Raw genomic sequence first — 26,765 nt, 5'->3', positions numbered from 1 at the left:
AAACAGCCACCCCTTAATATTGTACCTATCCAGAATGCTGTGGGAAGGAGTCTTACAGGCAAGGATTCCAAAGCTTTGGTGAAATTTTCTGGGTAACCAGTTCACATATCAAAGGAGATTTGTCATCAAACCCCAAAATTTGTACATTTGAAACTCTACTTTCTGTATTAGAACTCATTTAAAATTTTTTTCAAGGATAACCATTTTTGGAGAAAGGATAATGGTACTAATCCTAAGACTGAAGAGAATTACCTAGACTTTTCTGCAGCCAGTGTACTACTTTGAATGAAGGAGACTGAGTGCCTTGGGTTGCATCCCTGGGAACAGACTTTTAGAGGAAGAGTTTCAGGCAGATAATCTAGTAGGGAGTGCTCTCTAGACATATGTGTGCATACATCTATAAGGAAGTAGGAAAGGCAAGATTGTATGGAGAGAAGGTGCCCCCAAGTTTGTTTGCAACTGAGGCCTCAGCAATCCTACAGGAGCCCCTGAAGAGGGAATGGACTGTCAGGTTTGGTGCCAAGTAAGACAAGAACTGGCCTTTTGTGTCTTTGTCTCAGCTGGTTGTTGGGATGCTCAATGAGAGAGGGTACAACCTGGGCCAGGCTATTCTCTGCCTGCTGGTAATTCCCAGTGTGCACTGGCAGCGGCCAATATTCTCTGCAGTCAGTGTGCAATGGCCAAGAAAAGCATTCTAATATCCACTACATCAGACTATTGCATTTTTCGTTGTCACCCGAGAGATACACTCTTGCTCCTTGCTCGCAGTTATTAATGTCCTTTTCTCTTATACTATTAATTTTTGATGACTCTGTCGGTAATATCAGGAGAAAGGCTGTGTGAATATGTTCACATTTCTGTACATTTGGCTTTCTGAACAGAGTATTGGCACCTGGTTCGAAGGATGATTGAATGCTAACCCTAAAGATACTTTTAGAGAGATACAGAGATTTACATTTCTGGAGCTATTTGTTAACAATCCAAGTGAAGTAGAGACCATTCCCTCCCCCCTGCAGAGAGCATTTGGATTTGTTTTAAGTGATTTATCTCTGTCTCTCTTCCTCCCTCCCTCTCTCACTTTCTCTCTCTCTCTCCACCAGCCTGTCTCTCTCCTTTCTCTCTCTCCCTGGTGAAGAAAAGGGCAAATGTGCCAGCAGCAGCTCCTCCTACATGAGCTCTAAGATTCATAACTTTGAGGTTTCCCTTCTGTGTTGCAAACCTCACTACATGATTCTCCAGCATTTTTGTTTTTAGATTCCACATAAAAGTAAAATCATATGGTATTTATCTTTCTCTGTTTGACTTATTTCACTTAACGTCATACCCCTCAGTTCCACCCATGTTGTCACAAGTGGCAGGATTGCAGTGTTTTTAATGGCTGAATAATATTCCATTGTATATATTTATTATATATTCTTTATCCACTCATCTGATAGACATTTAGATTGTTTCCATATCTTGGCTATTGTAAATAGTGCTGCAATAAACATAGACACACATATGTCCTTTCAAATTAGTGTGTTCGGTTTTGGGACATAAATTCCTAGAAATGGAATTTCTGGATCATATGATTGAAAGAAGAGAAGTAGCTGGGGTTCAACTATTAGGAGGCCAATACAATATAGTCCAGCCAAACAGTAATGGAGTAATGCCCACGAGTCTCAAAACTTGAGGTCTAATGTCTGGTACCAACTCTTGTTGCAACCTTGGACAAATCATTTAACCTCACTGGGCTCCTGCACCCTAATCTACAGGAAATCTAGGAGGTTCCTTCCAAATCTAAATTTGAGCAATTTAGAAAGACCTAAATTAATATAATTTCATGAGCAGAGAGACAAAAAGGTCAATGGAAATAAAAAGCACAGGAAGAGGATGGGAGGGCAATTAGAATTTGTTTAAGATATGTTGATTTCAAAATGTTAATGAGAGAGATTAAATAAATTCAGAAGACCAGCTGAAAAGAGAGCCCCAGAAGCAGGAAGAGGAACCCTGGCTGGAGTTCAGATTTAGAAGCTGTTTTCATAGGCAGGAAAGTAGATGAAATTGTTAGGGACAGACTGGAAAGGAGGGCAGTGAGCCCATCATAGCTGGCGAGGGTGGCACTGAGACAACACAGGGAACCAGACTCTAGGCAAGGCATGACCAGAGAGTCAGAAAGTCCTGGGAGACCAGGGAGCAAAACAAAGGCTGCAAGGAGAAAAGTGTGTCAGATCAAGGGTTAAATGCTTTGGAGAGCGACTTGACCTAAAAAACACACTCATCCAGAAAGGCAGTGCTGATATAAATCAGAGGTTTCGAAGGGAGATGTAGTCTAAAAGGGTAGCCACAAATGCAAAATGTGTTCAGAGCCATTTATAGGCAATATGGCTTGGTAAACCTCCAGAACTAGGTGAGTGTTTTTCTTCCAGCATGGTCCACATGCCACTTGCATTAAAATTAACCTGGAGTGGTTGTTTAAAATGCAGGTTTCCTGGTCTCCCTGCAGAACCAATGACTCATAATCTCTGGAGAGGATGCGCTGGGTGTCTTCATTAGAAATGCTACTTCCCCTCCTTTATTCTTATGTATACAGCCCAGGGTGCTTCAACATGTTTTTGAAATGAATGGTGGGAGTCAGTAGAAAGACAAAATGAAGATATGGGGAAACTGATGGATTAGCAATCTTGAAAAGGCAAAAATGGAGTTAGGGCACTAGGAGAAGAGGTAGCCTGAAAGAAAGATGCCACCGGCCTCCAAGGCTATCCTGTTCACTATGGCAAAGACTTAGGTTCAACAGAGCAGCTAACAAGGTTCTCCCCCCTCCCCTGCCCCATGAAAAGTTCTGCTTGGGCCTCCACTCTTGGTAATGATATCTTGCCACCTACAGTGACAATCTTGATGCCAGCGATGTACCAGGGGCTGAAGTCTCGGCGGAAGGCAGAGCCCCCGATGAGTTCCCCAACCTTTCCGGCAGCAGTGGGGAGAGCACAGACAGCTGGTCCCAGCTCGCCAATGAGGAGGACAATCCAGATGACACAAGTAGTTTTCTGCAGCTCAGTGAGCGATCCATGAGGTACTTGCTCTTTCCTTGACTTTCCAGGGAAACAGGTCTCAACACAGATTCTAAAAATACTTTCTAAACGGTTCTCTGTACAGGGTCCCTAAGAGAGTAAAAAGAGCCCTCAGCTCCTGCTAGGTTAAGGTGCTTGCCTGTTGTGATTTGTGCCAAGGGGTCTCTTACTATCCAGCTGTGATTTTACTTACCTTGGCCAAGGTTAAGAGTCAGCTGTAGTCCTTTCTCTGTAAGCCCCAGCTAGTGTGTTCGATAACAACTGGGGATTTTTAAAGAGCTGCTGTTACACCTGGTGTGTTTGATACTTTCTCTCTGGTTCATTTGTATTTCAGATGCAACTCAGGCTGGGTTTACATGAGGCAAGTGTTTCCACATTGTGTTGTGTTGTTTGGCCTAATTGTTTCTCCCCTTTCTCTCCCCTGCCCTGTGTATTGTTGTTCTGGGAAAGCAAGAGAGGAATTAATGAAAGATCAGATTTGGAATGACCTAAGCCCAACAAGAGACATAAACTAAACACGACCCCTCTGTGAGGTGGAAATGAAAAGGATCTCCACATCTCTAACCCAAGTCTCATTTGATACTGGGCAAAATCTGTAGACTTTCTAGAAAGGCCAGTGGGAGAATGGGATTCATATGTATCTGGTATAATAGCTCCTTGGCAGCCTTATATCTGGCAGTTCAGTCTGTTTAGACTTAGGAAAATTTCACAGTGTTAAATATTTTGTCTAAAATACCCAAAACTGGTGGGAAATATTACAGTATAGAGATAAAAAGCAAAGAGAATTTAAATCTCTAGACTTAGCAGAAGTTTATAGGGTTAATTGCCTTCAGTGCAATGTTCAAGTCATCAGATCTCAATCAGTGAATACATTCAGTGCCCCACAGGAAACCCAAAGCAGGAATTTGAAATTGAAGGAGTCCAGTTTGTTATTCATAGTACTCCCTAGGGAAGACTGTCCTATTGCATGACACACCAGCAATCACCCTTTGGAAATCTGACTTGGAAGAGATGTCACTGGGAAATAGTGGGAGTATGAGGAAACTCGACGGGTTTGCTGAAATTGGAGGCATTCCATCCTGCAAGTACAGACAGAGCCTAAAAATTGGCTCAAGTCTACTATGTTTCAGCAAATAAATTCCAAGCTAGTAACTAGACCATATGTTGATTGTGTAACCTATGAAAGTGATACATCAGCCCTCCTTCTCCGTGATACACAAGGTATCAGGTGCCACTTCTCAAAGATTTTATGATGAAGGATCTGATAAAACTTTGGCACCACCAAATTTGTAAATTCTGCAGTCCTACAGGAAAATAATGTGCCAGGTGCATATTCTATGGAATGTCCCTCAGAAAAAAATCCCTTGAATGGCAGAGGGAGAACATGTGTCTACTGGTTTCTGTCAGAAGTCAAGAAGTAGGCAGATGAGCATATTGGTATCTCCACCAGACAGCATTCTCAGCATTCTCTTAGTTGCCATGGGTGGGTATACCAAGGAGTCTCTTGCTGCTGACAGAAACATCCTCACTCTAGTTATAATGAGGAAGACAAAAGTCATGCTGTCACCCACTAAGTATGACACCAGTGCAGAAATTCAAAAACAGTGATGATGATGATGATGATGATGATGATTGGCTTGAGCCAAAAATGTCTTTTATTATGTCTTCCTCTAATTTGTCCAGCAATAAATATTAATTTAGGACTCCCCCAACAATATTCTTCTGGGGACCAAAAGAAGGACCTCTTAGAAAGAATGATGGAACATCAGTGTTGGCAGTGTGGCCAGGTGGTGCGACGGGCATTAATATGTAAACTTTTGCTTTGTCAGCAATGGCAACAGTAGTGCCACTAGCAGTCTTGGCACTATGGACCTGGACATTTATCAGGAAAGCATGCCATCTTCTCCCATGATTAAGTAAGTAGCCACTGAGATGCAGTGATTGTGAGACCACTACTCTAATTCCATCTGGCAATCCATTCTGATCATTCAGATTGTGCCCAACCACCGAATCATTGTGTCTATACTGCCGTGGTTCCATGTCACTGGAGCAAGAATGAGGGCTTAGGACAATCCTACCCTACCACCACTGTTTCTGGATTTCAAATCTGCCTTCTGTGATAAAATCATGTCAGAAAAAGTTTATCCAAATAATCAGAAAAGAGAAGCAAAAATCCTTTTAAACCATACCATGCCAAACCCACAAAGATTGTTGTTGAATAGAATAGAATATGAATGGCTTTTCCTTTAGTTGTAGACATTAGTAAATGTGCCTAATACCAAACGGTCCCACAATGTGGATGTGTCATTGCCACGCAGTGACTCTGCTTCCCAAAACCTCAGGACCTTCCCAAAGACCAAGGAGAAATAACATTTAGAGGAGCACTACATGTGCAACACAAAATACGGTGCAGAAGAGGAGGGCAACATGAGGTCAGAGCTACATCCATAATTAGTGATTATTCTGGAAGAGTAAATAAACTGAAATCTAGTTTTGGCCATTACGACTCAGCTTACTGTTGGGAGTTTTCTGAAATCTCGAAAGATAAAAATGAAATATAAGACCAATGTTGCTCCCTCATCTCCTTCCTCAGCTAGTCTCTATAGCTAAGTCATTTTTGCTTCACTATGAAATCAGCTATCCTGCCTACAAGAGTATTGCTCAGTGACTGAAGGTTGCCATGCATCCTTGGTTGTCCCATGCTGCCATTAGTCACAAGTAGAGATGAACAGACACACGATCTTGGGTTTGTTTTGTTTTGCATTTTAAAAGTAGAACCAAACTATAAGCAAAAAATTACTTTGGTGTAAATTTATTTTTCTCCTTCAGGAAACATTGGTTTATCTTCCTTTTTCCATCTTTCTCAAGGGTAGAGCCTAGGACCCCACAGATTATATGCATTCTGGGAAAACCAAAATGACCACCACCCATAGCACCGTCCGGCAGCTCCACGATAGCAGAAGCTGCCCCTACCCTGTGTCATCTCACTTATATCACTTGCAGAGACCTAGGGGAGACTCAAGACCCTTGGGAAGCTGGCCATTCTCTGAGAAATCATTTCATATGTGTGGCAGGACAACTACGCTCCCTCTCAACATCAGCAATACAGTGGAATTTATAGCCAGTAAACTTTTGCAGTAACAGAGAATATAAGGAAGAATACTCTATATAAAAATAGGCATTTTTAAGAGCTCCTGTCTAATTTCCAGCCCATATTAAAGTATAGGACAACCTTGGGCTTCCCAAAAAGGCCACCTCCTTTCAGCTGTTGGGACACGTGCTCTCATTTTGGAAGTGTTTACTGAGTCCTGCTGTTGCATCAAGGCTTCTGAACAAGTACTCACTGTATGAAAACACCTCAAACATTGAACATGGCTGTATCTCATAAAATCCTTCAGTTATGTCTCTAGTTCTCTCTTCTTTTTTAAAGATTTCATTTATTTATTCATTCAGGAGAGACACACAGAGGGAGGCAGAGACATAGACGAGGGAGAAGCAGGCTCCTCCCGGGGAGCATGATGCAGGACTCGATCCCAGGACCCCGGGATCATGCCCTGAGCTGAAGGCAGATGCTCAACCCCTGAGCCACTCAGGTGTTCCTCATGTCTCTAGTTCTTCATCACCTCCAGCCTACTCCATCCTCCTGATAGAAAAAGAAAAAATTCAATTTTAACTGAAGTATTTTATTGTACAATTTAAGTTCTGCCGTTCATTGGTTGTTCTGTCCCTTTTTTCAGGTCAAAGAACCACAAACATTAGAAAAATATTTTCCTAGACTAAAAGGCAGCTTTGCTGCTGTCATAGTAGAGGGGAAAAAAAATCATTGTGTTAGGGTGGAAACATATAGTCCTTTAAATGACAAGTCAAATAGAGAAGAAGTAAAAGTCCCCAGATCAGATCTAGTTGCCTACACGGTATTTCCCTGATTGTTGAAACCACTGAAGGTTTATGGAAGAGAAGGTGAGGAGAAGAGAAAGATGCATTGCTTAGAGTCTCCCACACCAGTTATCCCAACTGAAAAATTTGTAGTTTATCTGGCCTTTTTTAAGGGCCAGAGCTATTTATTGCAGACTCAATAATCCAATGTAATGGCCACATTGGTATTTCCCCAGTGTTACTTCCCTCTATGAAAACAATAAATATAGAACAAATTTCAGAAGCTTTTAGATCAATAAGACCCATTGCCTCATCATCCATTTACAACTTATTCTTCCTAAACATTACCAACCATATATTGTTGTTTTCTCCCAAAGTGAATTGGTGGAAGAAAAGGAGATTCTTAAAGGACAGTCAGAAAACGTAGAGGGTAAGTCATGTTCCCGTAAGTTTGACACACAATTTGCCTGTCATCTCCCTGTGGAAAGCGTGGTAAGTTTGGGCTGTGTCTCTGTTCAGAAGGTGCCTCTGGAGCGCCAATGGGAGTAGCCAGCTCCCAGGGGAGCCTGCTGGTGATCAACTTTGACCTGGAGCCAGAATGTCCTGATGCTGAGCTTCGAGCCACTCTGCAGTGGATAGCAGCCTCTGAACTTGGGATCCCCACCATCTACTTTAAGAAATCTCAGGAAAACAGAATCGAAAAGGTACCCCCCGTCCTGTACTTGGATGTGGATGAATTGTTGTGCTTCTTCTTATCACTGCTGGAAACTGGATAAATCCCCAGTCAAGTCATTTAAATTTGAACCCTTTGTTCTTTTCACCTTAAAATTGTGACTAGATTTTTGAAACCTTCCACCCACATATATATATTCATGATAACTGTTTCTTTGGCCTCAGTTTTCTCAGCTAGAGAAAGTGAAGTGAAAAGATGGGAACTTTTTCAGAGTCTAGTGTTTTGTTTGTTTCTGTTATGGTGTTTCTTTGCTCTGGAACAATTTCCTCATAACACCCATTTAAATAAAAAGAAACTAAATATACAAGAAACTAAAGTGAGGCCATACTTCTGTTGAAAACACACTGTGGCATGGTGTCAACGAGAGGCATGTGTCTATTGAACAGGTTGGCGTTGGACAGACTTCCTTGTCATCACTCTCCACCTACTAGAAATATAAAGTCGGAGAATAGAGCCTTTGCCAACATCTAAATTAATAGCAACTATCACTCTAACTCCCTAGCTCTAAAGCTGCCCACTAACTGTTGTAGAATCTCAATTAAGATTAAAGCACAAATCCATCTGCCAATGTCTTCAAGCTCAATTTCCCATAATTTAAAAGTATGCTCCTTCTGAAAATGTTCAAGTTAATAATAGTGCTATAATATGAGTTTCCTATTGCTGTGTAACCAACTGCCACAAATTTACTAGGTTAAAACAATACCACCTAACTCTGTTGCCAGAAGTTGGGTGAACTCTACTTTGCTCTCTGCTTAGGGACTTGTCAGGCAGAAATCAAGATAGCAGCCTGGCTGGGCACTCATCAGAGACTGGGTTGGGGTGAGGAGGAAACAATCTTCCAAATTTATTCAGGTTGTTGTCCTAATTCCGTCTGTTGTGGTTGTAGGACTGATGCCCCATTTCTTTGCTGTTCCACTTCTAGAAACTTCCAGTATTCCTTGTCACACGGACCCCTTCATGTTCTCATGCAATCAATCTCTCTTATTTCTTCTTGACACCAACCAGAGAAAACTCTGTTTTTAAAAGGTTTATGCAATTAGATCAGTTTTACCAGGTAGTCTCCATTCTGACTAATTCAGTATTAACTAAGAATCCCTTTTGCCATGTACAGTAACATAGTAGAGGCATAATTTTCTCATCCTATTCATGGTACTGAAGATCAGGACGGAAATCATGGAAACTGTTTTAGGATCCTGCCTATCACTGCCACAGTGCATTTTTTAATGTCTTATTATCACAAAGTACATCCCCATATGCATTACACTTGTTTCTCAGCAACCCTATGAGAAGAGCCAATGGCTGTTATTATCCCTTTTTAATGAGCAAGTCAGGACTCAGAATGGCCCTTGAGTGAGTCCCCAGTTAGTGACGGCTGAGCCGTCCTGGAAACTTCTCAATAGTGTCTCTCTCAGGTTAAATTGCCTTGAAATTATGATCTGGATTTTTTTTTAAATATGTACTTGCATTTTAATTCTCATTGTCAAAATCTAGCAGCCTGAAAGATCCTTTGCCATCTTGCCCATGCACATGGTAATTAGAACAGCTTCCCCATTTCTGTGTCACCAGCCAATGGCATTAGCTCCTGGAAAAAACTGAGAAGGAGACCTAATTGATACTGCCTTCTCTCACATCAGCCTCTCTCTCCAACAGGCAATTTATATTTCTCTTCATGTCTAGTATTTCCTACCATTCCATGGCATCTGAATCTAGATACTATCCTGTACTGTCATACCTTTGTTGGCAAGGTAATGAGTGGTTCACTATTTGATAAATTCTCCTTCCACCTTACCACCCAGGCTGTCTAGTGCAAAAAGTGGAGTGAAAGAGCACTCCACATTGGGTCCCTCCTTCTTCCATACACAATCCTAAAGACTCCCTGCCATGGGGAGGAGAACAAGAACATTCTCAGGCAAAGTGCATCCTCAGGTTCATGGAAAAGTGAAAGACAGGCTGGTTTCCAACTTTATCTCCAGAACATTACTTGGTGCATTTTTGGATGGTCTCTTAATGAAGTAGATTTTTATAAAATCCACCATTTTGAAGAAACAGCATAGTACTCTATGAGAATATATGTCTCATAAGTCCTCATTATGTGAAAGGACAAAGAGTGTGTCACTAACCTGATTATTAACTTGATTAGGTAAATCAGGCCCTGACTTGATGTTTATTAATCCTACCTAATTTTCAGTTCTTGGAGGGGATGACTATCTTTACTTACAGCTAGCTGTTTTTTTCTGAGAAAATAAACGCTCCACTAATGTTATCAAGAAAAACATGAAGTAGTGTTTTACTCATTCAATTTAGCATCAGGTCAAGGAGTTTATTTCTAAGTAATGTAACTTTAGGGACAAAACATCCTAATTTTTTTTTTTCAGTCAATGAAGGTTCTCTGCACAGAGTGGCTTGTTCACAAATGGGCAGTATTTATTGTCTCAAAGAGAACTGGTCAGAAAAAGCAAACCCATACGCAAAATTTTGACATCCTTTCTTTTATCAATACTGCATTTGGAAGCCTCATTCTGGTTGTCTATAGTAATTGGTTAGTTTTTTTCAAGTAGTGTGGAAGAGAGATTGTGGTCTTCCATAAGGCTTTGTCACACAAGGGCAGCAGAGTCTCTCATGCTCCTCCTCAGTGTGGAGAGGACTAAAAGAAACATCTCTGTTAAGTTCAGAAATCCCATTTCTCACCATCACTTAGAGTATTAAACATTACTCACAGATCTATGTGCTGAGTCTCCATTTGTGTGCATTCAGAATTTTTTCAATAAATTCATGTAGTTAACAATTTTCCAACAGGGGTGTTCCCCAGTCATCGACCCCCCTGCCTTATGACAGTACAGGCATGAGCTAAAGAGGAGAAGGTATCATGAGTAAATACTGAAGCAGCTCATCTTTCCCACCATCGACCTTGGAGTTGAAGGGCACTTAATTAATAATAATTAATTATTATAATTATAATAATAATTATACCTTATAATGCATTTCAGCCCCATTTCAACTCCAAAGGCAAATTCCAGATATTTGGGGGGCCCAGGGTAGTGTCACTTTTTTCTGGTAAACTGACACTTTCATTTTTAAGCTTTTTCCTTCATGGCATTTTTTTTGAAAGTCATACACTCAGAATATTCATCAAATATTTATTGAGCATGAACAACGCATCAGGCACTGTTCTAGGCTCTGGGAATATAGGGAACAAAAGAGACAAAATTTCCGACCCACGGGATGTTCCATCTAGTCAAGAGAGACCCAGAGTAAGGTGAATGTAAATCAGGAGAGGCTCAGATTGTAAAGCAAAATCTTGAAATATGATGGAAATTTATTTTAGAAACGGGAGATGACAAACACATTGGAAATAGGATTTCCCACACCTCAACTATAAGCCAAATGCACAGAATTACCTGGGACAGTTATTTACAATTCATATGTCTACGCACTTCCTTAGCCCCATCACATTCACTGCTGCCCAGAAATATACATTTTTAAACAACTTCCCTCAAGCGAAGTCATGTTGATGAGTACTAAAGTTTGAGGCTCTCTCCTATAAGAAATACCCTGAAGGAGTGTCTGAACTTGAGGTGGACTTTAAGTATCCTAAATTCCAGGGCAAAGATTGCTAAGAGTCTTAATGCCTGATGTTCTAAAACAGTTTGTAAACATCATTCACAATGTCTGACACTCTGTGCAACTGATGAATCGCTAAATTCGACTCCTGAAACTAATAATGCAATATATGTTAACTAAATTGAATTTAAATAAGAATTTTTTAAAATTTTAATTTAATTCAAGGCGAAAAAAATCATGAAGGTAATTGGTTTTTAAAAAATGACATAAATCAGCCAATTATTCTGCCTTTTGGATACAAAGTTTCATTACCCTCTAGCTCTTTTTCTAAATATAACGAGCTTCTGTGAGCCAGAATGGCCTGATGACTAGCTTCACCGTATATCAGTGCCTTTCTCATCTTTATGCATGTGAGAATTAGTCCTTTTTCTTGGAGGCAATGCAAAGAATGCAAAGAAGGAAAAGAGAAAACAGGTGTACAGATACCTTCCCAGGAAAGTGAGAGTCAGAAGAGACATGACCTCACCTTTAATTTCTCATTCCATTCTACATGCAAAGTGGTGGAAAGACAATAAGAGAAGGAAAGGAAGGAAAAATAAGGAAGAATTCTATACTGCCTTAACTCAGACTCCCTTAACAAAATACCATAGAGTGGCTTATTCAAGACATTTATTGCTTACAGTTCTGGAGGCTGTGAAGTCCAGGATCGAGGTGCCAGCAGATTCCATTCCTGGTGAGGGCCCTCTCCCTCCCTCTGTCCTCCTATGGTAGAAAGAGAGAGCTCTGGTGTTTCTTCTTTTTTTTTTTTTTTTTTTTTTTTTTAATAAGGGCATAAATCTTACCACGGGAGCCCCATCCACATGACCTCAAGTAAACCTAATTATCACCCAAAGGCCTCACCTCCCAGTACCATCACATTGGGGTTTAGGGTTTCAATATCTGAATTTGGTGGAGAACACCAACATTAAGTGCAAAACAGATACTAACATGTCCATTTATAAACATAAGAAATTGTCTTGAATCAAACCCTTTAGTCAAGGTTCTCAAACTCAGTGTGTGCTAGAATCACCTGGGGAGATTTATAGACCCAGATGCTCTGGCCAATTAAATCAGAATCTCCTCTTGGTATGAAGTTCAGGCATTGGAGTTTTCTAAAGGTCTCTGGTGGTTCCAGGGTACAGGCAATGCTGATAATCACGGCTCTACAGGCTAGAATTGCAGGGACAATGTAAAAACCAACTCACTTGTGCTTAATAAAATGGAATGTCGCCTTGGAGCAAAAGAAGGTAGTTACTTTCAGAAATCCAAATTGAGTGTTTTTTTTTAAAAATATCACAGCTTGCAACAACTCCCAGAGATCCTACCATTGGATTTTGTGAACAACTGATCTAATTTAGTAAATGTGCCTGAGAATATAAATGTCCTCTACCAGGTAACATTCTTCTTCAAATGGGTCTGTCAATGATATACCATCACAGCATGTAAATCCTTCTAGTTGCCTAAGACAAAATATTTGCTCAAGGAAATGCCAACTGTGATCTATAGGAAGGGAACTTAATTGTTATTGATTGTGAAAAGGCAGGAAGTGAAAATATTTGGGTTTTGTTTTTCAGTGCATTGGAATGAAAAACTCAGGTCCCTGCCATACTAAAGCTGATTATAAAATTACGAGAGCAAAAACATGGACAGACACAATGAAAGATCTAAGGCCAGCTGCTAAATTGAATGTGGTTTTCAAGGCTATAAAGCAACAAGCTGGGAATGTCCTTTCCTGGCTTCTTCACAACCTTAGCTGCATTTTTATTTAGAAATTTCTTTCAGTCAAGGAAGAAAAGAAAGTGTAAGACCTTCTTGCTCATCAGACCTACAGAAGTTTCAAGGTCTTCATGTCTGAGATTAAGTCATCACAGCCACAGAATAGGCTATATTTAGTGGGGCCAGATCATTTTTAAAAGCTGCTTTATTGGGATATCAGACTGGATTTAGAAATCATGAGACAGATTCCAGCCTGTGACTATTCCACAAACTACTGGCAGAGTGGCTAGCTACTGGTGACCCACGTTGGGTCAGTCAACATCATCCTGTGGTTGTCAACACAGTGGGAGACCCACCTTCAGCAAGTCTTAAATAGTTGGAAAGAAGCTTTGTAATTGAGCTTCCAAAAAGGTCTGAGGCTGAGAGCCTTCTAGGAAGGGCTTAGCAAATATTGACATCTGGCCCAGAGCTTTGATGGTCAATTAGAAAAATGACTCAGGGATAAAAGTTGAGAACAAAATGGTAGCCCAGTGAGCCAGACTTTATAGAAAGAAAAAAAGGATCTGAGGGTAATTTTATATTTCTGTGTATTTTATGGTGACTGCATCTTTATAAGACATGTTGAGGGAGAAGAGGCACCCTTAAGGGATGGGTCTGGCCGAAAGCCATTGGTGACACTTGAGGGAAATCTTGAAGAGAAGTCACCAACCTATGAGCCTCTCACAATGAGACCTCAGAAACTTGAAGTTCAAGCTTTCTTTCCTAGTAACACCTACTTTCTAGACTTCCAGTAAGAGCTGGAAAAGTCTGATTTGTCAAATCATGCAAAGACACCCTAGCCTTTCTCTCTTTTTCTCTGATGCTTCATGTTTTTACTGTTCATCCAACAGAAAGTACACCTTGGATTCATTCATACACACCAAGATATAAGTGACAGCTCACAAAGTTATTTTTATGCATCTCCATTCATTATTAATAGCTGCTAGGAATGTTCCCCTATCTGAGGGTATTTGCATTTTAAGCAGTCTTAACCTAAAAGATTAAGCTCTAAAATTTCAGGAATCTGACAGACAGGAAAATAGACAGAAGTTGCAAGGAGTCCCAAATGGCAAGTAGTGTCTGAAATGTTATCACGGAGACCAAGGGAACTGAATGGAGCTAACCTTCCACTGCTGCTCTAGTGAACAGTAAATAGAGGTCCTGGCTATCCTATCCCGCAACACACATGCCATTGTCAGTCACAGGGCAATGAGACAAATGGCCCACAATGAGCTTTTACTCTGCTTCTGGCACACTCCCATTGCCCCAATCTAGGCTCTTTTCAGCCTTTGCCTAGAGCCACAGCCTGCAGCCATTTTTGTGGAGCATCCTCTCAACGGAAAAGTATTGATTAAACAACCTCAAGATATGCATGTTTATTTTAAAATTATATATGTGTAAATACATTACATACAACTTTAAAATGAATACTTAGATGAGGTTCCCCCCCCACTAATGATTCTGGATGCCGTTCCATATTTCAGCTCATCTTCTTGGTCATTTTGAATGTATTTGACTCCCATTTGGTCATTTGTTCTTCTTTCACTCAGCAAACATTTATTGGACACCTATCAAGTACAGGAAAAGGTAGTAAGATACGACTTAGATGTTGTCCTTCCCTGGGGGATTATGGTCTATAGCATAGTTGCCATTGGCCTCCTATCTGTCTCTCTTTTTTTTTTTTTTTTACATCATCCTAAATATCATGATCATGTGTTCATCTCTCGAGACCTCAGTTTTCATCTGTAAATGCCTGCTTCACTGAGTTGTTGACAGAATTGGATGAGATTACCTGCGCAAGTGTATTTCCTACAGGTTTTGGCTCTTAATAATTGTCCATTTTTTAAAAGAAGTATCTTCCTGAGGATGTTGAGAGGCCTTCACCCTGGGCTTCATCCCACAGTGGCATGAAGGGAATGATCTACAATGATTTCCCACCTTCCAACACTTCAGGTCACAATTCACCTGACGCCAAAAATATTGTCTCTAAGTTGTGGCCAATTGAAGCTTCTACCAATAATGGGGTGACAAATCTAGGGTGTTTCTTCAATCTTTCCTTTTCCTTTTGCAATGGAAAGCCAATGTCTCTTGAGATGTGATGGGGGGAGGGGATTTTTCAAGATGGAGTGAGGAGCTAGTAAGTGACCATACCCAAAAGTTTAGCACTGGATTTATTTAGCATAAATGTATACATCCAATGAGAGACTATTTGGAGACAGGTAGAAGGTTCTAGGAGCTATGCTGTACAGTCCTGTCAGAGAGAGTCCAATCCAGAGAAGATATCTAAGGAAACTCTTGAAATATCTAAAAGACAGACTCTTGAAAGAAGAATTCCATCTAGTCTCCGGCAATCAATGGATGGCAACTGCTCTGAAGAAGAAAATTCTAGTTCATTGAAAGAACTCTCTAATGAACTTGTCTAAAAGAAAAATAGACTGTCGCGGAAAATAGTCCCCTCTCACTAGAGATTAAAAATATAGCCTAGAGAGCTGTTGGCTTTGGAAGAATGATTGAATGAGATGACTTGAAGGCTCATCTGTGATGTGTGAGTCCTAACTCTGTGCTTTATTTTAGTTTCTAGATGTTGTGCGACTGGTTCAGCAGAAGTCCTGGAAAGTGGGAGATATCTTCCATGCGGTTGTTCAGTACTGCAAAATGCATGAGGAGCAGAAGGAGGGGACCCCAAGTCTCTTTGACTGGCTCTTGGAACTGGGATAAGGCAGCTATGTCCTTAGAGTATTCCTTTCCTTTATTCCAGCTTAGATTACAGTGGTTTGCTCTAAATACTCTCAACTTTCTCAAACATCCCATCACATTAGCAGAGCTATAAAAAATCTGCCATTTCAAGTCTACTGCACATGGAAAAAATCTGAGGAAAAGCAAAAATAGGTCTGTACAAATCCATACAACCTATGAGTGAGTTCAAAAGAGCTTGTATTAGAATGGCTGGAAAAAGAGAAATTTTAATGGGCCCTAAACTAAAAGCTTACAACTAGGCCCAAAATTCAGGAAAGCTGCTCTTAAATATTTTTAATAATACAAAATGTTATGTAATGTCTCCAATTATGTGCAACTAGAAGCAAAGTCACTAGTCAAAATAATTTTGTAAACTATGACGTAACCATTATTTTACTCTTTTGAGCTGATGAAGGGGCTGTCAGCCCAGGTCAATACTTAAGATATGGACGAGAAGTTTCCAGAATTTTGATACAAAGGATTTTCACTATCAGACCAATATCAGTGGATATTAACAGAAGTACAAGAGTATTATTGTTGTTCTCTACTGAGGTGATTTCATTTATTCACTGTAACTCACTGATAAATACTCCGCAGCTCCCCAACAGTATCTGTGTTCCCAGCCAGCAAGAAAACTGTTGTTTTTCAGTTGATAGTGTAAAAGACTGAAGATTGTCTTGTTTCCATCTCTGTATTACTTGGGTAACATGCTCACAGACTTCTGACCATGAGAAAAAACTTTCTTACAAAAAAAAAAAAAGTCTTTTGAGATAAAATCTGCTTGTGTATTAAATTATATAAAATATAAACTTTCATTTTATTTTTATTGTAAATTATGAAAAGATTATTATCTTAAATAATATATTGAGTTATCTTAGAGGTTCATAACACATGAGGGGATTGTTGTCTTAAGTTATACCTTGACACTTGAGCTCAGTGCTTTTATTATAAATGGGTTGGCACTGCGATGACAAACCTGCTCCCTGGGTGACATTTATAATGATGGATGCAGGATTTGACATAACCCACTAGGATCATCCACTCTTCCTGATTCAAAGATACTGGCATTTAATTTGGGAAGAATAAAACCTTATTACATTAAGTATTTTAATAACAGAGATTTACTCTTCTGAAAAAAAATAAAAGTATCTAACTGCTCTCCCTTTAACTAAGTGAGGTACGCTGGCTTTTATTTTCTTGACCAAAGAAGGAGTTTATTTAAGATTTCCTGAAATACCCTGCTTTTACTCTATTTTTAAAAATTGCAAAGTAATATTAAATGTGAACAAGGCCCCATGCCATCAATGTTGGCCTTATGTGTCATCCACATCTTGAAATGTCAAGGAAGCTTCTTTGTAAGCCATACCTCCCTCTTCACCACACACCAAGGAATCCTTCCCAGTACTCATTAGACATTTCTTATATTAATAGTCCAAATTTAGGATCTATGTTTAATTTGTCACATTAACAAAATGTCAAATTTTGAAATGTATCCATTATCTCAAACTGAAAGTTCTTTGTGCTACTAAATGGAAAAGGATATATTTATTTTTTAAACAATCCCAGAATATTGTGTGTAGACTCTTGTTGTGCTCTATTGAATGTTTACCTATCCTACAAAGCACAAATACTGAATTGTAACCCTGTGATAAAGTTATACGTGTTGTACCTACTGTTGCAAACTAATCAATAAATTTTTGTTGCCGAATTGTTGATCCTTTTTTTCTCCAAAAGTTGTAAGTGCCTCATAGAAAACAAGAGCCACTGTGATTGGATGAAGGTAGATTATCCTTTGGACAAGTTTTACTGTGACACTTTTGACTTTCAAATAAGCTGATATTCTTTGACTAGTTAGCATCAGTGATATTCATGTAAATTAGCATTTCTCAACCTTGGCACTATTGACATTTGGGGTAAATAATTCTTTGTTGTAAGAGGTTGCACTATGCCTTCATGGGTTCAGCAGCACCCGTGGCTCTTATCCACTAGATGACAGTAACCACTTCCTCCTGTTATGACAATCAAAAATGTCTCCCAACCTATTGCCAAACATCCCCTGGGTGAGACATCAGTTAGGGGCTGCTGGCATAAATAATGCACTGAAGGGGCAGAGGCAGAGGCTCGACCAGGTGTTCTGGTTAAGGAAGAGGAGCCTGCAGACTCTACTCTAGGGAATCCCAGTAGGAATCTGGGATTCCCGTCCCACTTTCCAAGGCCCATGGGCTGTGGCCTCTACAGCACGTCTGGGGGATGGGAGAAAGAAGCATGAGGAAAACAAGGCTTGGGGATAAACTGACCTAGACTCGAGTAAACTAGACGTAGTTATCAGGCTTAGAGGTAAATGGATCAGTGCTCTTTGAATTCAGGAAATAAATTATTAGAATTTGTGTAAATAAGGCACTGAGACTTCTGAGCACTTTATATGATAATAAAAGTGCCTTCTAATAAGAAGGCATAAATATGCTTATGCAAAGGATCGTCCAGTCAGCCAGAGGGTAATATCAAATAAAAATAAACTCTGGACATTGGCAAGGAGAGACTTTATTTGAAAGGCTTATAATAACAAGGAGAAAGGGGCTGTTGCAATGGGTCACAGGGGTCATGGTAACAGTGAGAGTGCTCCCAGTGGGAGACCTGTCAGCATCTCAGGGCAAAGGGAAAAGGGGTTTTCTTTTACAGTGAGAGTAAACATGAAAGAGCCAGGTGTGGGTGGACCAGTGGGATGGACCAGCCACGTTGGTGAAGGTGGCGTGGTGGGAAAGCCCCTTGTATCCTGAGCTCAACCTGTTCTCAGGAGGGGCTTCTTTTTTTCTTTTAAGATCTATTTATTTTAGAGAGAGAGAGAAAGAGAGAGATTGAGAGGGAGGGAGGGAGGGACAGAAGGAGTCCTTTTTTAAAAATAATAAATTTATTTTTTATTGGTGTTCAATTTGCCAACATACATAACACCCAGTGCTCATCCCGTCAAGTGCCCCCCTCAGTGCCCATCACCCAGTCACCCCCACCCCCCACCCTCCTCCCCTTCCACCACCCCTAGTTCATTTCCCAGACTTAGGAGTCTTTATGTTCTGTCTCCCTTTCTGATATTTCCCACACATTTCTTCTCCCTTCCCTTCTATTCCCTTTCACTATTATTTATATTCCCCAAATGAATGAGACCATATAATGTCTGTCCTTCTCCGATTGACTTACTTCACTCAGCATAATACCCTCCAGTTCCATCCATGTTGAAGCAAATGGTGAGTATTTGTCTTTTCTAATGGCTGAGGAATATTCCATTGTATACATAGACCACATCTTCTTTGTCCATTCATCTTTCGATGGACACCGAGGCTCCTTCCACAGTTTGGCTATCGTGGCCATTGCTGCTAGAAACATCGGGGCGCGGGTGTCCCGGCGTTTCATTGCATCTGTATCTTTGGGGTAAATCCCCAACAGTGCAATTGCTGGGTCGTAGGGCAGTTCTATTTTTAACTCTTTGAGGAGCCTCCCCACAGTTTTCCAGAGTGGCTGCATCAGTTCACATTCCCACCAACAGTGTAAGAGGGTTCCCCTTTCTCCACATCCTCTCCAACATTTGTGGTTTCCTGCCTTGTTAATTTTCCCCATTCTCACTGGTGTGAGGTGGTATCTCATTGTGGTTTTGATTTGTATTTCCCTGATGGCAAGTGATGCGGAGCATTTTCTCATGTGCATGTTGGCCATGTCTATGTCTTCCTCTGTGAGATTTCTGTTCAGGTCTTTTGCCCATTTCATGATTAGCCTCAGCCAATCAGACAACAGAAAGACATAAAAGGCATTCAAATTGGCAAAGAAGAAATCAAACTCTCCCTCTTCGCCAATGACATGATACTCTACATAGAAAACCCAAAAGCCTCCACCCCAAGATTGCTAGAACTCCTACAGCAATTTGGTAGCATGGCAGGATACAAAATCAATGCCCAGAAGTCAGTGGCATTTCTATACACTAACAATGAGACTGAAGAAAGAGAAATTAAGGAGTCAATCCCATTTACAATTGCACCCAAAAGCATAAGATACCTAGGAATAAACCTAACCAAAGTGGTAAAGGATCTATACCCTAAAAATTATAGAACACTTCTGAAAGAAATTGAGGAAGACACAAAGAGATGGAAAAATATTCCATGCTCAAGGATTGGCAGAATTAATATTGTGAAAATATCAATGTTACCCAGGGCAGTATACACGTTTAATGCAATCCCTATCAAAATACCATGGACTTTCTTCAGAGAGTTAGAACAAATTATTTTAAGATTTGTGTGGAATCAGAAAAGACCCTGAATAGCCAGGGGAATTTTAAAAAAGAAAACCATAGCTGGGGGCATCACAATGCCAGATTTCAGGTTGTACTACAAAGCTGTGGTCATCAAGACAGTGTGGTACTGGCACAAAAACAGACACATAGATCAGTGGAACAGAATAGAGAACCCAGAAGTGGACCCTCAACTTTATGGCCACCTAATATTTGATAAAGGAGGAAAGACTATCCACTGGAAGAAAGACAGTCTCTTCAATAAATGGTGCTGGGAAAATTGGACATCCACATGCAGAGGAGTGAGAGTCTTAAGCCGACTCTGCACTAAGTGCAGAGCCTGACCCGGGGATCGATTTGAAGACCCTGAAATCACGACCCTGAGATGATGACCATGAGTCAACGACTTGAGCTGAAACCCAGAGCCAGCTGCTTAACCTACTGTGCCACCCAGGTGCCCCCTCAGGAGGGGCTTCTTAAAGAGGGCTATAGACTGGATCAGGCTGCGGATGGGTAATGTTCTGGGGTCTAGAGAAAGGACAGAAGCCTAATGGAATCCTTTTTAAAGATTTTATTTATTTATTCATGAGAGACACACAGAGAGAGAAGCAGAGACACAGGCAGAGGGAGGAGGAGACTCCATGCAGGGAGCCCAGCTTAATGGAATTTGGTGAACGTCTTGCTCCAGTTGATCGCAGTGGGTACGAGCAACTCGGCTAATCATTTATGAGGAAAGAATGAGAATTTGGAGGGTTCGGTCCTGTCTGAGGTACATAAGGGAGTACCCAGGAGTCCAAGGCTCAGAGCTTAGCTCTTAGGAACTGGCCAAAGGCACACCCCAAACACGGGCCTCTTTTCAGGATCTGCAGGGTTTGAGCAAGCCAGACCTCCTTGACGCCCTCTCCTGGGCTGGCACCCTTTCCTATGCCTCCTTCTAGCAAGGTAAGTGCAATCCCTGCATCTCTGTGCATCGATGACTGTAAGCTCCTGGAGGGTGGCGCCACCTGTGACTCCTCCATGGCTCCCGCCCTAGTCCCCCACACAAAGCCTTGTCCCCTGGGAAAGCTAAGAGGCCGTGGGTAACTTTGGTTTCTAATTAACCGTGTTCCACCACTCATTCCAGAAACACACAATTCTACTGTAATGTTCTTCTTAGCTTATCAGAGACTGCTACCTGGTATATTATGCTTCTTGAGGGTGTGTGTGTGTGAAATTACGTTAGGATTCAAGCAAGTGAAACTTTCTATAAAAATTTGCCTTTTATTATCATTGCCTAGGAACATTCGATCACAGAACTGAGAATGTTTTCATGCTTTGGGGATGAATTTCAGTGATATTCAGGACATTATCAGCAGGACTTGGAGGCCAAATGACTATAGACATGTTTGAATGCAGTGGACAGGGGAGAAAACATCTGAGCTGCCCTTCCATCAGCAAAAATTGTACTTGAGAAAAGCCAACAGAAAGCAATCCACCGGTATTGTTGAGAGAATCTTTGACCATCTACATTTTCCGTTTCCTGTAATAATTCCCTTAAAATTGCCCCTCATTGGGTGCCTGGGTGGCTCAGAGGTTGAGTGTCTGTCTTTGGCTCAGATCATGATCCCAGGGTCCTGGGATCGAGTCCCACCTTGAACTCCCTGCAGGGAGCCTGCCTCTCCCTCTGCCTTTGTCTCTGTCCCTTATGAATAAATAAATAAAATATTTTTTAAAATGCCCCTTGTTAAAGCCCCATATCCAGTTTCACATGCTGCTTTTCAGTTTTCACATCTCCTTATTTCCTTCCTTTCTGTCCTTCGGCGATGGCCTTCCAGTAAATTCTTATCAACGAATATTTATTTGGCTCTGGAAGATTCTCACTACTTGGTTGAACTTTGTCCCATTTACTGCTTCAATAGCTGCTGTACCTCTTTCCAGCGCAGAATGGGGCAGGGACTCCAGCTCCTACCACGAGGCACGAAGCACCACAGACTGTTTCCTGGCAGATTGTGTGGTCTCTGGGCTGAACACTTGACCCAAGTCTTTTTTAAAAATTTGTATTATTTATTATAAAAACTATTTAAATATTTGTATTATTTATTATTATTATTATTATTATTATGTCCAACTATAGTTGACATACGAGGTTATAGCAGGCTCAGATGCCCCACATGGTGATTCAACAACTCTATACATTACCCAACGCTCCCCACGAGGAGTGTAGCCACCATCTGTCACTGCACAGTGTTACCACAATATTATTGACCATTCCGTATGCTGTAGATCTCATCCCCATGAACTTAGTTAGTTTATAACCAGAGGTTTGTACCTCTTGATTCCCTTCCCCTTTCCACCCATTCCTCCCTCTGGCAACCACTTGTTTGTTTTCTGTGTTTATGTGTCTGTTTCTGTTTGTTTGTTTTGCTTTGTTTTTTTTTTTTAGTATGGTATTTGTCTTTCTAGTCTGTCTTCTTTCACTTAGCGTTGTTCCTTCTTAGTTCATCCTTGCTCCCACAAGTGATGAGATCCCATTCTTTTTAATGGGTGAGTAATATTCCATACATATATATTCCATATATATATATGTATATATGCAAGAGTTTGCATATATATAATGCAAGAGTTTGGTATATATATAAATATACCACAGTCTCTTTACCCATTCATTTATCAATGGACACTTAGATTGCTTCCATATCCTGGCTATTATTATAAATTATGTTACTGTAATAAACACAGAGGTGCATATATCTTTTCAAAGTATGATTTCATTTTCTTTGTGTAAATGCCCAACAGAGAAATTACTGGATCATGTGGTATTTCTATTGGTAATTTTTTGAGTATTCTCCATACTGTTTTCTGTAGGGACTGCACCAATTTACATTCCCACCAACAGTGCACAAGGGTTTCATTTTCTCCACATCCTTGCCAGTACTGGTTATTTCTTGTTTTGTTTTGTTTTGTTTTTATATTTTTCTGGCCCAAATCTTCATAGACATAAAGCACATCCCTCTTTTGTCACATCACAAACAACAGCATGCAGCACAGATAAGGTAGGAGAGTTTTGCTTCTTATGGAGGAAAGCAGGATGGATCGCCATTTGTTGAAATAGAATGAAGGTAGGTAAAACCAGGACACCCTCTAGTTTTAAGTGTACTGGATTCTCCTTCATGGACACATGTGCCATGATTGAAGATTCTCTGGCCTACTCTTTCAAGCACTAAGCCAATTATTTCAAGTCTAGCATCATTTTTAGTGATAAAGGTAGTCGGCCATATGTTGACCTTTTACAAAAGCCTTTAGAAATGGCTAATAATGCCTTACTCAATTAGATCAGTATCTCTTTCTTCATTCATTCAATATCAAGATCTTCTTTTAAAATTTAAGTGCAAGGATATATAGAAAAAAACAATCATTTCCAGCCCTAGCTATATGTGTCCTCCAGCACATGACTAAGTTTTTCTCTGAAGCATTTTGCTTTGTTTACCTTTTTAATGTAACAGATAAAAGTATGCAGATAATATGACATATGAAATAATTTCCAAGGTGCCTGGGTGGCTCAGTCAGTGAAGAGTCTACCTTCAGCTCAAGTCATGATCCCAGGGTCCTGGGATCGAGTTCCATGTTGGGCTCTCTGCTGAGAGAGGAATCTGGTTCTCCCTCTCTGCCCCTCTCCCTATTCTCTCTCTAAAATAAGTAAATATTTAAAACAATAAGCTAATAGAAAAAAATCAGATTTGTGGTTACCAGAGGTAGAGGCTGAAAGGAGGGGACAATTGGAGGAAGAGGACCAAAAGGTACAAAACTCCAGTTATAAGATAAATAAGTAGTAGAGATGGAATGTCCAGCATGATGACTATAGCTAACTCCACTGTAGGGTATCCAGGAAGGTTGCTGAGAAAGTAGATCCCCAGAGCTTGCATTACAAGGAAAAACACTCCCTCCCCTTTTTGTGTGTATCTTAAATGATGGATGATAACTAAATTTATGTGATAATTATTTCACAATATATGTAAGTTGAATCATTATGCTCTACACCTTTTGCTGTTGTCAACTATTACTTAATACAACTAGGGAGCAGAGATAGTTGAAACTATCAATAACAATAGTTAAGAAAGTAAATTTCATATCATTTCTTTTTACCATAAAAAAATCCACTCAAAAACACACCAATTATAACAAAGCTGCCAGAGATACCTCTGAAGAAATAGGAAGCTGTAGGTTCTTATGCCCTTAATGATGTGTTACTGTCTGGCTAAGCATTTCTTGACAGTCCAGTAACTAATGTGTAGAAAAAAAAGCCAAGAAAAGGAATTCAGTAGGATGTCTGGTGTTCTGATAGGCATTCGTATTTAGCCTTTTCATTCCCTGAACATTTATGTGGCACAAGCATGACAAGCACTGTTTAAGATGACCCAAGAAAATGCGACAAGAAAACAGAGAGTGTGCTTGGCATTTTAGAATTTCCATTCTAGTGAGGGATACAGATGCTGAGCCATAACAAAAGTACAATATAGGAAATAAGTGTAATTGACCACAGAGCAGTAGTGAACAATGCTGGGGAAAGAAAAAAACATAATTAAAAAGCAAGGTGAGGTGAAAGAGGGCTGGGCAGTATTCATTTGGATCATATCTAACCCTAGTGGTTCCCAGGTCTTCTCTAGATAAATTTGAAAGTTTTTAAAGAAGTCAAAAATTGTTACTTGCAATGGACCTGACCACTTGTTAGTCAATATAAACGTGTGATTTGGGGTTTGAAGCAAGAAGGCATCTGCAATGTCAGCTGCTGTCTATAAGTCCACAACTGAGAGCTTGAACTGGCTTGTTACCATGGCAACATTGACACATGCCTCCAGTGGGCAACCATGGGAGCAGGAGTTGAAGAGTTAACTATTCCAAAGAGCAGTCTGCAGGGAGTCAATGTATCCCTGTTCTTTGGCAGTATTTCCTTTCACTTCCATGTCTCTCGGGCTATGTATTTTTCCACCCGCAACTAAAATCCCAAAATATTCCCTCGGGACATTTTCTAGACTATCGTCAACTCCTGATGTCACTGCATGTGGCATTTTCTTGCCCTGCATGAACACACAGGTTGGTGACACATGAGCACACTCTTGCCGAGGGCATGGAGTCCTGTCTTTTAGAATGTCAAGGTCAATACTGTTGTCATCAGAACTCCTCTGATTGATGAACAAATAACATACAAAAATAACTGAATTCGTTCCTGGAAGAAAATGAATTCTCCCAACTCAACATGGAGGTTTTGTCAAACCTTTGAGCTGAAAGACAGTGACATCTGCTAATGAGTGTCTGACACAAGTCCAAGCACGGCCAACTTCTAATGATCCTGAAAAATGGAAGACAGCCTTGTCAAGAAGCTCCCTGGTGTTAATTAGCCAACATTTTACTAATGATTTCTCCTTCTGTGATCCTTGTTCAGGTCCATATAACTCATTCAAGTAGAAAAAATTATGGGCCCAATTTTGTAGGCAAGGAAATTGAGATTCAAAATGGCAAGAGGGCCTAATTAAGATATCAAGAATAAGAAAAATAACAACCATCATCACTGACATTTATTGACCTCTTGCTCTCTATATGCCAGAAACTATGTTAAGTGTTCTACACGTATTAATCTATTTAAGCTCCACAACAACCATAGGAGGTAGGTATTATTGTTATGATTTCATTATTGAAGAATCTGGAACATGGCAAGAATAAATAGATCACTTAATGTCACAGAGGTAGAAACAGCCAGAGCAGGATTTATTTTAAATTGGCATAAATTGGAGGCATGGAAAGTGAGAGAGGCCAAAGGACAGACAACACAGAGGGAAAAAGGAGCAGAATTACAAACCACAAATCATTTCTTATCAGTTCAATCGTATATTTTCCCAGTTACCAACCATCAGTCTCCCAAAATAGAGAGAGAACAATAAACAAAATCCCTGTGTTCTTTTGGTGGCAAATAAGGCTCAGAAGTGGAGTTGACTATTTATAAGGCTGAGAGAACTATTTGAGAATATCTCCACGCAGGATACTTCGAGATCATTCATAATAGCTGACACCAGATAAATTCTTCATGTAAATGCAAAATGTAAAGCTCCCCTCAATCTGGATGAACACTGGTTATATTTTCCAAAACTTTAAAATCACAATAACATTTTCTTCACCAAGAAAAAAAAAAATGTGTTTGGCTTCTCTCATGAAAAATGCTTCTAGAAGCATTTTTCAAATGTTGCATTATAATTAACCCTTCAAAATGTTATAGTATTAAACACTCTTAACCAATAATAAATTCTGCACCATTTCTCTATTTGAAATGAAATTTAAACAACCTGCTATAGGACAGAGTCGTTCAATAGAAGACGGAGGAAGCACATGCCAGCCAAATATTCAGAATGGGAAGAATAAACATCTCAGACACACTGGGAGGTGAATTTTAAATTCTGTTTTTACAGCTTGACTCCAGGAGGCAGCAAGAAAAAAAAAAAGAAAAAATTAAAAGGAGGGTATTTCCAAAGTAACAAATTGCCAACATTGACTCATGATGGGTCTGGAAGGTAGAACAATGGGGAAAGGGTAGGGATGATGAAGTGACCATAGCACATAGGTCTTCAAGTCACATGTTGGAAGTCTTGTCCCTGTCTCGGCATGACTGACTCCCACCGACTATGGCTAATGGAGGAAATCCTTCCTTGGCATGGAGCAGCCCAAAGGAAATCGGCCAACTCTACCCAGGGCCATGTGGGTCATTACTAAGGGT

General features: G+C 40.3%; 1 protein-coding gene across 2 annotated transcripts in view; it reads left to right on the top strand.

Moving 5' to 3' along the window:
- Nucleotides 1-17,458, top strand: part of SPHKAP (SPHK1 interactor, AKAP domain containing) — a 169,054-nt gene extending 151,596 nt beyond the window's left edge. The window contains exons 9-13 of one of the 2 annotated variants that reach the window (XM_038574058.1): nucleotides 2,867-3,052; nucleotides 4,880-4,966; nucleotides 7,304-7,356; nucleotides 7,446-7,630; nucleotides 15,589-17,458. In XM_038574058.1, coding sequence (XP_038429986.1) covers nucleotides 2,867-3,052; nucleotides 4,880-4,966; nucleotides 7,304-7,356; nucleotides 7,446-7,630; nucleotides 15,589-15,732 — 655 coding nt within the window. In that variant the 3' untranslated portion in view covers nucleotides 15,733-17,458. The remainder of the gene's footprint in view (nucleotides 1-2,866; nucleotides 3,053-4,879; nucleotides 4,967-7,303; nucleotides 7,357-7,445; nucleotides 7,631-15,588) is intronic. The other variant, XM_038574059.1, reaches the window with a different exon arrangement.
- Nucleotides 17,459-26,765: the final 9,307 nt, after the last annotated feature.

The sequence above is a fragment of the Canis lupus genome, chromosome 25 (assembly GCF_011100685.1).
Source record: "Canis lupus familiaris isolate Mischka breed German Shepherd chromosome 25, alternate assembly UU_Cfam_GSD_1.0, whole genome shotgun sequence".
Classification (NCBI taxonomy): domain Eukaryota; kingdom Metazoa; phylum Chordata; class Mammalia; order Carnivora; family Canidae; genus Canis; species Canis lupus.
This window is presented reverse-complemented; position numbering and strand designations above follow the sequence as displayed.